Here is a 12,958-nt window from a genome sequence, read left to right as displayed (position 1 = left end):
GGAAGGACAAGCCCTATGGTTTTGTGGGGGTTGGTTTTGTTTGCTCTTGCATTGCCTGTCTCTGACCCTCTGCTGGCAGTCAGTCGAATTTCCAGAGTGCTGGCTGCGATGTACCACAGGCACTGTTGACTTAACAGCAAGTCAAGGTTCTGTTCATTCTCGGTACATGTGGCCCTTCTGTGGACTACCTGTGTGTCTGTGCTGCGCATGAGTCTGGGAGAAGCTGATCCTGGTTTTATATTAACATGTCCTTTTGTAAACACGTTCCTGTTCTTGGAATTATTTTGTACCAGTTTACATTTGTCTGAGGACTGTGGATATTTTTATACTAGTGCAAGTGCGTTCTGTATATTTCTGCACGCATTATCCTGTGTTTTGCTCATTTTCTCATGGTTGCTGAGATGTTTCGTATTGTCTTCTGTTAACACAACACTGGGCTCATAACTTTTATTTTATTATGGAAATCGAACCAGTTCCTGCTGGGTTTTATATTTTGACAGCTTTAATAGGCATCAACAACACTATTTATCTTCTCACTGCTACACTGTTCAGGAAGAAGTTCGAGGCTGTTACATGGCTCTGTGCCACATTGGCACAACACAACATGCCTCCTGTTCTGGACAATTTGTTATGGTGACATTCTCCTTACAGACAGCAGTAGGAAAGTTCATCAGTAACCAAGTTCATCAATGGTCTGCAGGGGGAAATACATCTGTTTGGAAAAGAAACAAAGATTTTCTTCCTCCCTGGATACAGTTTCTTTGTTGCATGATCTCTAGTGTGTTCATAAAGAGAGCATGGGGTTGCTATACTGAAATCAATTGTATTTGAACAGCAAATTTTTCTCAAGTGTTTGTTGCTTCAGATTTTACACACCAACCTTATTTTGGCGAGAGCCATGCACCCAGGCTACAATTTTATGGAGAAAAGTAAGACCATTTTCAAGGCCTGTAGTTGCCACTTCTGTATCTCTCTGCTACTCAAAGGTGAGCAGTTTGGTTTTAGAGCACTGAAGACACAGGAGGCTGTTAATATGATCAGAGCTTCTGATGGATAAGTCTTCAATCCTTGCCCCTAGCTACTCAGTTTTCCCATGAAGAAAAAAGTTGTTATCTGATACAGTAGACAACCTGTTCTTGTTCTTAGATCAACTCAGATAACTAACCATGGTCACATGTAATATGCTTACTCCCACTAGAGAGCCAAGGACTGAATCTTATTTGGAAATACATGTTCTCCAGAGCAACAAAGGGCTCTATTTGAGAAAGAGCAAGACTGGGCAAAAGGCTTGCTTTTTAAGTGTGGCAATCATGTGCCTTTCATCCATGCTAACGCCACATGTAAGCTAGGACAAAAGAAGACAAGAAGATGCTATCAGTATCTGCTGAGACAGAACTGATAGCAAGGCTCTGTTCTTGGGTTCCTATATGCAGCTCACCTCTCTGACAGTGAAGATGGAATTGCTGTCACTGAAGCTGAAAGACTGCTGCTCTGAAACACTATATCCCATGCACAGTCTGGGTTCACCTTTATTTCTGTATTGATGCTGCAGCCTCCTTCAGACATTTTACCTTTGCATTGATTGAGAGAAAGGGGTCTGGAGGAGGTAAGAAATGTTAGGCATAGGGATAAGAAGTATCAGGTGGGAAAGCTGTTGGCTGTGTATTTCTCTCTGATAATGGCAGAAGATGTTGTGTTTTAAGTCAGTTTGGCACTAAATCAATTCACTATAACACTGACTTCAATTGGTTTATTCTGGGGCTGTGTTCTTAATATCATACCCAAGAGTCACATTTTTCACTGGTTTTAATCTTTTTTTTTTGTCCAGGCTTTCTTCAAATTTACTTTCCTTGCTTATGTAACATACATGCTCTGTGTAAGATTATGTTCTCATTGAAACTCGGATGTTTGCATTCATCACTTAGGGCAGCTATTCTAAAGCCTGTTCTCTAGGAGAGTGAAGTTTTAGCTGTACATCTGAACCAGACATACCTGCCTGGGTAATCCTTGGATTAATGAACCAGTTATCTCAATAAAACAGGGTTTGCAAACTGAGGCTGTTCAGTGCTTGTGAAGATGGCTTTGAAATGAGAAGGCAGAGGTAGGGAATAAAATCAGTGCATAAATCAGAACGTGCTTAAGGTTAGCACCCCCTTGGTACCGGAGGAAACCTTTTTAATCACTTTTCCACAATAATTTAGGAAAGTGTGTATTTTTTCTGAGACACGGGAGATGAACAGCCTTACAATGGCATTTACGTTACTTTTAAAACTGTCATGAACAACACAGAATGCACAAGCTTTGCTTGGCTGCCTTGGTGATAGCAAATCTCACTGCTTCTCCACCTAAGGTTGTGTAAACTGCTGCAAGTGGCTGCGCTCAGCTAAGACAAGTCCTATACACTTAGGAGCAGTCACTCCTAATCATTTAACATGTTAAAACAGCAGTGATGTACGTGATGGGATTTTACCGTGTATGCTGCTAGCCAGCTAAGCCCTTTGCCCTTGCGCGTTCCAACCCCTTGTACAACACTCTTTGCTTTCAAAGGGGCAGTCTCTGGTTGGGGGAACCTGTGCTGCCGGATGCCGGGCACAGAACACGTTCTGGCTTCACGTGGCTCCAGCCGGACCTGGGCTCTGGCTAAACCCGAGCCCATGTGATAGCGACCGGGACAATCCAGGAGGGGCTGTTGCAATTGTGGGTGCGCCTTGCGCAAAGACACGGGGTGCAGGTTCGCTTACGGCCCCGCTTTCTCACTGCTGGGCAGGCTCCTGTCACCGACCTGAGCCATGGGGCTCCCCCTTCACCCACCGCTCGCTGCAGCCCCCGTGTAACCGCCCCCAGGCCGCTGCGCACTGCGAGTCCGTCCCCCCCCCCCGAGCCCCATCACGGCCATTACACAGTTAACTCGCCCCGCCGCGCTTTACGGCAGCGTCGCGCTGGGCTGTACGGCACCGTGCCCGGACGGAGGTCACCGAGCGGCGGCGGCGGCAGCGGCAGCGCCGCGGTTCCGGCTCCAGCTCCAGCTGCAGCATGTGGCGGGTGTTGGCACGACGGGTGGCCCGGGGCGCGGCGGGGGCTCCTCGGGGACACTGCCGAGCGCTCAGTGGTGCTGGAGCCGGCCGCGGGCCAACGGTTGGGGCTGGACCGCTGAGCCGCGGCCCGGTGTGGGGCGGCTCCGTGCAGCGGCCCGGCGGGCTCCTGCTGCCTCTTGCCTGGCCTCGGCTCATCCCGTGCCGGTGCTGCAGCCTCCCGGCACACCAGAAGGTAAGAGGTTCCTGTGCCCCCCATCCGAGGCAGTCTGGCAGCCCCCTCTCCTCCCTCCCACCCCATAACGTCTGTGTTCAGAGAGCTGTTGGGTCCCCCCACAGAGTCCTGTGCCCCTCTGTTTCGGGGGCAGCCCTTTCATTTTCTGTATCTCGTTTCCTGTCGCTGGGCAGCTCGGTTTGCCCCGGGGAAACTGCAGTTCTCTTCCCCTCTCCTGCGGTTCTCATAACCTTGCCACTACCTTGAGTCTTTCTGCCATCAATGGGTACCACCCTCATTGCCACTAGTTCTTTTTCCATGTACCTTTCTTCGTCCCCTGGCATAGCTTCTCCTTTTCTTGGTCAGCCCCATCTCAGCATCCCAGTATTGGTTTGCCCTGAGGTCTTACCTGGAAGTTGGAGACAGTCATGACCTGCTGGGAATTTGCAGAGTCTCCTTTGTGCCCCCAGTTCCAGCATGTGCTGAGGACCTATCTCTGCTCTATGCTTGGGATTCCTGTTATCAGGATTGTATGGGTTGTAACACTGCCCTATTCCTCACAGGTGGCCTTGCCAGCTCTGTCCCCCACGATGCAGATGGGCACCATTGCACGCTGGGAAAAGAAGGAGGGTGACAAGATCAATGAAGGAGACCTCATAGCAGAGGTATTCTGGGGGCACAGGCTGTGCTGCATTTCTAATGAGTTATGTGTGCATCCTGGGTTCTGTCCCTGGTTGCACTCATTTGAACAGATCTCTTGGGTTCAAGATCACAGATGCTGTTGGGAACAAGTGACCGACAGCCTTTTAAAACTGGTTGCTGCTTTTCTTTCTGAGCAGGAGCAGCATTTAACCTGTTTGAGAGCAAACTTGCCTAGGATTGGTGCCACAGGGTGATTTTTTCCAGAACTGTGTGTGTCATGGCCATATGCTATCAGACTGGAAAGCTTTGAGAACACTGGTCTTTTCTGCTGCCATTATGATACCCTGTTTTCTCTCAAAGGTGGAGACAGACAAAGCAACAGTTGGCTTTGAGAGCTTAGATGAATGCTACTTGGCCAAGATCCTGGTGCCAGAAGGAACAAGAGATGTTCCTATTGGGGCCATAATATGTATCACCGTAGAAAAGTATGTATTTCGCTAACCTTTGAGTTGAATTTTCTCTCTCGGGGCTTCTTGGCTGTCTGTGTGAAAGGCTAAAGAGACAATCATCTGACTGCTTTTGCGGTTCTGTATTTTCTTCTAGGCCTGAACATGTTGATGCCTTTAAAAATTATACTCTAGATTCTGCAACATCTGCCCCCCCTCCAGCCTCAGTGCCTCCCCCTCAAGCTGCAGCTCCCTCACCACCACCTCAGCCTTCTCCTCAGGCTCCTGGCAGCTCTTACCCTCCTCATATGCAGGTAAGAGAACATTGCTTGTGATTTAAGGCTTGTTGCACTCATTTTCTGTCTTTGGCATTGCTAGCTCCACAGCATTTTATCATAACTACTCTTTGGAGTGGGAAGTTATTAGCTACAGTTGCAGGAGTCTGTGCCATGCTTAAAGCAGGCTTTAGGGGAGGTCCCAGTGAGCCTTTTCAGAAACGTTAGCATCCCAGCTGCTGGTCGAGGAGGTTCTTGTCTCTCCAGGATTGTTTTGCAGTCTAGAAAAAATATACCTGCTGTATTTGCAGTATTTGGATATTGCTGGTATAAAAAGACCTTGTGCTAAGTGTGAATAAGCTCAGAAGACCCTGTTTACATCTCTGGGCAGAACTCAAGTCTCTGATACTCTGATGAGAACACACCAGATGGGTTTGTAGGTGACTAATAATGAGTTGTATTTGTGGGTAATCTGTTTACTTTGCTTGGATATTGAAGCGTACACCTACCATTGTTGTATTGGAGCAGTTTGTAGCGGGGTATTTCTGTGACATTCATTTGAAAAAGAACATTTGAAATAGTAAACCTCGTTCCACAGATGATACATGTAGGAACTGATTTCTTTGAGATGTTATGAAAATCAGTAATTGAACAAAGAATTAATTAAAGGCTTCTTAATCTGACTTGTGTTTTAGCTACTAAATTTGCTTATTTCACACTGCTTGCCTTATCTGTCCAATTTTGCTCTGAACCTGTACTCACCTGTGCTGTATTTGTCGCACAGCAATATGTATGTGCAAACTTACAACATCTTTGAGTGCTTATTGGAAGACCAGTCTGTATAGCTTTTAAAGGGGCCAAACCTGTTTGTCACAAAGTGACTTGCTTCGGTCTTCCTTTTTGCTTTGCGTATAGCAGCTGCAAGACATTCCCAGTGTGACAGCAGTAATAATTATTTTGACATACAGATTACTTGCTCTTTGCTTTTGCTTGCTTTCTTGCTTAGGCTTTGATGAAAGGAGCCAGCTAGCAATATAAGATAGCACTTTGCTGTAATGGAGCCAGATGCATTAAAGGCTGGCTACTTCTTTAGGTTGACATCATTTAGTCAGGAGTTAAAACTGTGTTCCTGTTCCTTCTGTATGACCAGAACCTGATCCTCTTGTATTCTCTGACTTCACAGATCACTCTCCCTGCCCTGTCACCTACCATGACAATGGGCACAGTGCAGAGATGGGAGAAGAAGGTTGGGGAGAAATTGAGTGAGGGAGACTTACTGGCAGAAATTGAGACAGATAAAGCCACAATAGGTGAGTCAACTCCAAAGCCAAGAATGGATGAGGTGCCCTTTAAAGAGGGGAATCTAGAGTGCACTCTGTGCTAACTGTTCTCCTAGCTGCTCAGGACTTGAAGCTGTGGGGCAACCAAAACAAGTTTTTTTAACTTCTCATTCCATTGGAGAGCTAACTATCAGAGCTCCTAAAACCACTTCCTATTTCTTCATCAATCCTTCTTAGTAATGTGCAGTGCATGGAGATTTTTTCCTAGTAGTTGCACTGAAAAGGATTCTCTTGCCTACTAAATACAGGACGTGGTTTTAGTTACTGAAGTCTTTAGAAGCAGCATTTAGCGGAACTCCTCAGGAGCATCAGGCACTTAACCAGTTTTGTTTCTTTCCCTTAAGGCTTTGAAGTGCAGGAGGAAGGCTACTTGGCAAAAATCTTAGTGCCTGAAGGAACAAGAGATGTGCCATTAGGAGCAGCTCTCTGCATAATTGTGGAGAAAGAGTCTGATATTCCAGCCTTTGCTGACTACCAACCCACTGCGGTAACAGACATCAAGGCACAAGCTCCTCCTCCCCCTCCTCCTCCAGTAAGGACAATTCTTAGAATGTGAGAGAAGTTATGGGGACCACGAAGTTGTCTGATCTGACCTGTTCTGCTGGTTTGACAGTGTGAGGCACTGGCTCCAAAAATATTATTTATGACTGTATGAATGTAAGGCCAACTCGTGTTGGTGATAGGTGACCTAAGAAGTAATTGCTAATTTGCCATCCAAAAACGGGAGCAGGTAGTTACTCATTACAGTGTCCTCCAGCCTGTTGCTTGTGCCACTTCTAATGCCTTATCCTTGAAAACCAGGAGCATAAATTGCTTGCTTGACCCTTTTTTTTCGGATGTATACTTCAGCAGCTTAGTTGGCCTCCTTCCTAGGAAGCTTCTGATTTAATTTCTGGCCCTGAGAAACTTCTCTGAATCTGAAAATCCTTTCAGATCAGTGACTATTTTTGTTATTCTCTAGACTGGTAATTAGATGGTCGTGTTCTCTTACTGTACCTTCAAAGCTTTTGCTGAGTGATCCCGAAGCTAATGGCTTTGATTCTTTTCTTAAGGTTGTGGCAACTCCTGCTGCTGCTCCTCCTCCTCAGCCTTCTGTTCCTTCTGCTCCAGCAGTCCCTACAGCTGGGCTGCCTCCCCAGAAAGGAAGGATCCTGGCTAGTCCCCTGGCAAAGAAAATTGCAGCAGAAAAAGGAATTGACCTTGCTCAAGTGAAAGGTAGGTTGTCTTTCTGCTTCCTTACTTTCACTGTCTAGTGTCTGTCTTTCTCCATACATACTTGCCTATTCTTCTCTTTCCTCCATATTAGGAACATCCTGACTATGCAGCTGTCCTTGCCAGAGGTTGTGTTAAGCGACTTCTCTCTGTTGAATAAAACTGGTACCTTTAGAAACAATGCCCTGTTGCAAATATTTGAAATCCTCTTATGTTTTTCTTTGACTCTTTAAGGTACTGGACCAGATGGTAGAATCACAAAGAAAGATGTGGAGTCATTTGTGCCATCAAAGGTTGCTCCAGTGAGTAGGCATGAGATCTGTAAGAGTAGATACTTGATTATAGTGATGGAAATGCTCTATAGAAATGCAATTACTATATGGAGATGTTATTGCTGGATTGGTTGGACTATGATGCTATGTGAGCTATGGTGACTGTTAGGTTGTAAAGTTTAATCTGTCAGATACATGGGTGAAGTTTTCTTCCTTTGTCCTCCGGTATTTCACTGAGGTGAAAGAAAACTTGTGTACTCCCAACCTGTCATCTCGTTGCTACGTTGTAGGGATTGAGGTAAACTCAGTCCCAACAGATTGCTGAAAGTGGCAATTAGAATGAAAGCCATGCTTACGAACAAAGAACCTGCTGTCATTGTCACAAATCGGTTGTTACTCAATTGCTTGTCTTTTATATGAGATGATGAAAGTGTTGCTTTGTGTGCTGCTGGAGGGGATGCGGCTGAGTGCAGTTTGTGAGTGCCTTCTAGGGTACATCTGCTGTACACAGAACAACCATCTAACAGGACTTAATGCTCTGGGAGCTTCATAGCAGTGTGTATCAGTTGCATTTTTAAATGATTGAAGTTCTACATTTAATAATCAAATATAGGACTTAGAAAGAACCTAGTGGATACTGCAGAGGTGAAGCTAGAGAGTAGAAATATCTGCTGCTCTAAAGCAAGAGGCAGCTTAGCCTCAGCACTTGTCCCACATAGTGAATTACTCTGCAGAATTGATATTTGGATAGTACTATGAATTATGCTGTCTTTCTCTGATTGCAGGCTCCAGCAGTAGCGGCAGTTCCTGCAGCTGCTGCAGTTGCAGCAGCACCAGTGGGGACCTTCACAGATATCCCTATCAGCAACATTCGGAAGGTAAGATTTTATTCCTAAGAATTCTTTGCAGTATAGAATTTTCCAAATTAATTTATTTTGATTGCTTCTGTTGTATACCCTCAGGTCATTGCTCAGCGGTTGATGCAGTCTAAACAAACAATACCTCACTATTACCTTTCTATTGATATAAATATGGGAGAAGTACTGGTGCTAAGGAAAGAACTCAATGAGGTAAAGCCTTTAGGCATGGTGAGAGTGTGTGCGTGGGGAAAGCTGCATTCTTTCACAGGTTTACCCACCTGGCTTTTTGGTGATATGCCATTTTGTCTTGGAAAAAATAGTCTTTTCAGTGCCTTTTCTACCTGTTGTGCCTTAGTTCTGGACTGTCTGTGATAGAATGAGACTTTTTACCCAGGCACTGTGCACTGATTTCTGTCTTCCCCAACAGGGCCACTTTACTCTGCTTGGTGTTGTTCAATTCTTCCAGCTGGGAAGTTGGACAAAATGGTACAAAGGTTCTAAGAATAAAAAGGGTAGAAAATTTAAGCGAAAGAATAATTCTATGTCAAGTTTGGGGAAAAAAATCAGACATTAAAAAAGGTTGTACCTTTTTAAATTATAAGAGGTACCTCCTAAACTATCTTGGCACTTCAAATATTAATGTTTACAAGTAGTGAGTTTGTTTTCTAAGTTTCTTTAAACAAGCCTGCATGGCAGTGACTATCCACGTTAACTGATGTAATGTGTAAGAGGCAAACTGACACTTCCGTATCTCTTTATTTACAGATGGTCTCAGGTAACACTAAGCTTTCTGTCAATGACTTCATAATTAAAGCTTCTGCTCTGGCTTGCTTGAAGGTGCCTGAGGCAAATTCTTCATGGATGGACACAGTTATCAGGCAGTAAGTTAATGGTACAGTCAAAGCCAGAAATTTTGTTCGGTAGGCTCATGGCAAACCAGCTAGGATTTAGAGGCAGGGGAACAGATATAATGCAAAGGTTGAGAGGCTTTTGTTGAAGTGCTAAGAACTTTGCATCCAAGGCCAGTGTGCAAGATAAAATAATTGTTGCAAAATTAATATTAATTTAGAGTTGTCCAAACAGTTCTGAAAATTACTGTCCTTGTTACCATGCTAGAGTAACTAGCATCTCCTTTTGTGTCTTGCAGAAATCATGTGGTGGATGTTAGCGTTGCAGTTAATACTCCTGCAGGGCTTATAACCCCTATTGTGTTTAATGCACATATAAAGGGCCTGGCTTCCATTAGTAAGGATGTGGTTTCTTTGGCAGCTAAAGCGCGAGAAGGTAAACTTCAACCTCATGAATTCCAGGTGAGAAACTCAAATTGCTGTTAAACATTACTGCCCTTGACTTCTGTTCAGAAGTCCTGTTTAGAATGAGCAGAACCTATTCTCTGATGTTTTAGCCATGTTTGTTAATATTCCACATGAAATAGCTTTTTTGAGTTTGACTACGAATGTGTTTTTCTTGTAGGGTGGTACATTCACAATTTCCAATTTAGGAATGTATGGGATTAAGAATTTCTCTGCTATAATCAATCCACCTCAAGCCTGCATCCTTGCCGTTGGCTCCTCAGAGAAAAGGCTAGTGCCAGCTGATAATGAGAAAGGGTAGGTGTGCATCTGATTCTGCATATAGTGAGCTTCTGATTTCAAAAAGTTGATATACTGCTTTCATGACCTTCTGAAGTACAGTGAGATCTTCTATAAAGGGGTCACACAAGTTGAAGAGAAATGCAGTGACTGATGAATGACCTGCCAAACGTTTTTTTTTTTTGCAACTTCTTTCAAGTTAAGGAGAAGCTGTTTCTTTCTTTGAGGCCTAGTCTGGCATCCACAATAGTTGAGGCACCTGTTCCTCTTTTAACAACTTGTTAAAATTTGCATTTAAGGAAAACCCTTCTAAGGGAGGGATTATAATCCAAGTATTTTGTATATAACATTGCCTTGGTTGAAGATTGAATTTGTGTAGATCCAGGAGAATGTTTTGGATTATTTAAACGTGTTAACAGTCTGTCACTGACACATGGGGAAGCTCAAGGTTATTTGGTAAAATGGCTGTTTGTCTTCGATTGTGTGAGGCTGTTCTTGTGATTCAAGGATATATGAGCTTCCTGTCCTAAAGGGAACATACAAATGTGTTTCTTAATTGTAGGAAAGGAATTAATACAATTCTGCTGTATGATTGTAATCTTTTTCAGAAGTCCAAAGAGAGAAACGTCTGCTGCCAAGCACCAACTGCTGCTGGTTCCCTGATAAAAGCTATTTTTGCCTTGTTACTGGCATTGACTTCCAGATGATTGTATTAACCTTTCCTTTCTTCCGTCTTTCAGATTTGATGTGGCCAGTATGATGTCCGTTACACTTAGCTGTGACCATCGTGTTGTAGACGGAGCAGTTGGAGCACAGTGGCTTGCTGAATTCAAGAATTTCCTTGAAAAGCCAGTAACCATGCTGCTATAATTTAACCATGCAAGCAAAGTTTTTCTGGATCACACTGTTTTATTTTAAACAAGCTATTTAGACGTGAGTGTTAAGACTTATTAAAAGAGTTCCTTTTTTATTTTAAATATGTATTATATTATCTGGTAATGTTATTACCAGTCTGTACAGAAAAAGTTTGCAAAAGTGCTTTTCAGAGCAATATTACAGCTATACTGTATTTTTATACAGTTAACTTGCAAACTCTTCCAAAACAGAGTTAAGCATCCCAGATTTAAAAGTTATCCAGGCAGTATGCATACTGCCATCTGCATCTAAACTAGGGTGAACGGGGAGGTGGGGACTGCACACCAAGCAATTTCATCACCTCTGTTGTTATTGAGTTATAAACATCTCTTCACAGGAGTTCAGGTGAGATGGTAACTGAAACGTACAAGTTAGTAAAAGGTGGATTCCCTTACTGTCCTGTTCTGCTGGGATGGGTAGTATGACATGCACTAAGGGACTGAAGCGCCTGGGAATAGTTTCTCAAAGGCCAAGTGCTAGCATTCCAAATCTCTCTTTGGAATCTGGCACTGGTCTGGACCTTCTCAGCTATGTGATCCCTTTTGAGCACTTTAAGGTGAAAGAGCACTGATATCTGTGGGGTCACAGCTCTCAGATACCACAGGGAGTGCTTATCTCCTTGCGGACTTATACTTACATGTGCTTTCTGTATGAAAACTCTAATTGCTTTTCCTCTTGTTAATATCAGACTAGGACACCATGGAAAGTAACCATTTTGCAGAATGTTTAAGAGAAACTGTGTGCTGGAACCTAATATAGGCAAATCACACACACTAATAATCCCATCAGTGGATATTAGTCCTGTGATGACTCAAATGTTTGGAATTTTTTTCCAGGCATTCTGACATAGGAATCTCTGAGTTAGTCACTGGTACTGTGGTTCTGCCCTGAATTGTCTATGTTGTTCCAGCCTCAGTAGGCTGCAAAATGTGCTACCATATGTATATTGTATGTAAAATGCTTCAATAGTTTGTTGGACTTGTGTCCAGTTACCCCAGTCATTGTATCCTGAAAGGGGTGCAGTGCTGAACATTCTTAAGCTCCATTTTCCACATGGAAATCTTAATGTGAAAAGGATGGCTGTATAGCAATTACAAAGTGTCCAGGAGAATTACAAGGGGGTAGAAGTCTAAAAAAAGAAAAGAAAAAGTTAAAGCTGTTCTGTTATTCTGTATATTGCATTAAGTACTGTCTCCTGTAAAGTTCTACAGCGTTCACTAAAGATACTGGAAGAAAATACTATGGAAATTAAATATTTTTGTGGGAACTGTTTAATGTCTGGTTGCCGTGATACCTGGTTTTCATGCCTGGCTTAAGCAAAAAGGTGCATTAAAGGTTTAGCTTTTCTTTAATGTTCTAAAATATCTTGGTTCCAGACTTGCTCTAGTGAACCTGTGTTCTATTAAATGTTTGGAATTGACAACTACTAACACCTCTTCCAGTGCTTTTGTATTCAGTTGTGTGTAGCTTACTGTACTGCTATAGCAGAATCAGAGCTGTTTAGCCTATCAGTCTGATCATGAAACTCACCCTATTAACTTTAAATTGTAATTACAAATGTTCCAAAACAATACATGCTCTATTAGTATCATGTAGCAGTGAACTTGAATCTTTCTGGCTTCCTTGCTGCAGCACACCTCAAATTCTGGTTACAGAGACCTTTCACTCTGGAACACTTGCAACTCAAAAAATCCTGCCCAGTGCTTGTGCACTGAGTGCTGATAGTGATTTCTGGTCCTGCTTGCATCCCGCAACAGGCCAGCTCAGCTCATGCAGTGGTGGAATTTCATCTTGAACTTGCAACTATAACCACTGAAGAGTGTCTCAATGCAGCCAGAAGTCTCTTTGAAACAGAGAATGGGGAAAGCTAGGAGTTAACTGCACTTTCATCAGTTTGTATTTTAAAGTTGCAGCCCAAAACCAATTTGCCTGTTTCCATTTCTGATCTGATGAGTATCAGTACAGAAGCATGGTTGTAATGCACGTGTTGTAAGCCATAAGAATGACATACTACCAAATCAATCATGGAAATAAGATCACTTAAACTTTTGTTTGTCCCTGTGCCAATTCTAGTCATGCTTAGTAATCCTTGAAGCTGTTTTGTGTTGCTTTTTGTTGCTTTGTATTACTTTGTATTTTGTGTATTACTGTAAAATAA

At 43.3% G+C, this 12,958-nt stretch overlaps 1 protein-coding gene across 1 annotated transcript; it reads left to right on the top strand.

The window, feature by feature from the left end:
• The first annotated feature begins 2,918 nt into the window (after positions 1–2,918).
• Positions 2,919–12,230, top strand: DLAT (dihydrolipoamide S-acetyltransferase). The gene is made up of 14 exons (XM_062608671.1): positions 2,919–3,267; positions 3,810–3,911; positions 4,249–4,373; positions 4,492–4,648; positions 5,793–5,919; positions 6,294–6,481; positions 7,002–7,164; positions 7,396–7,463; positions 8,219–8,311; positions 8,396–8,503; positions 9,059–9,174; positions 9,441–9,603; positions 9,767–9,903; positions 10,626–12,230. Exons 1-14 carry the CDS (start codon positions 3,034–3,036, stop codon positions 10,753–10,755), a joined length of 1,911 nt encoding a protein of 636 aa, XP_062464655.1. The 5' UTR covers positions 2,919–3,033; the 3' UTR covers positions 10,756–12,230.
• The last annotated feature ends 728 nt before the right edge of the window (positions 12,231–12,958 follow it).

This window comes from Pezoporus occidentalis, unplaced genomic scaffold (genome assembly GCF_034315485.1).
Source record: "Pezoporus occidentalis ecotype Australia unplaced genomic scaffold, CSIRO_AGI_Poc_V1 ctg130, whole genome shotgun sequence".
In the NCBI taxonomy this organism is placed as follows: Eukaryota; Metazoa; Chordata; class Aves; order Psittaciformes; family Psittacidae; genus Pezoporus; species Pezoporus occidentalis.
This window is presented reverse-complemented; position numbering and strand designations above follow the sequence as displayed.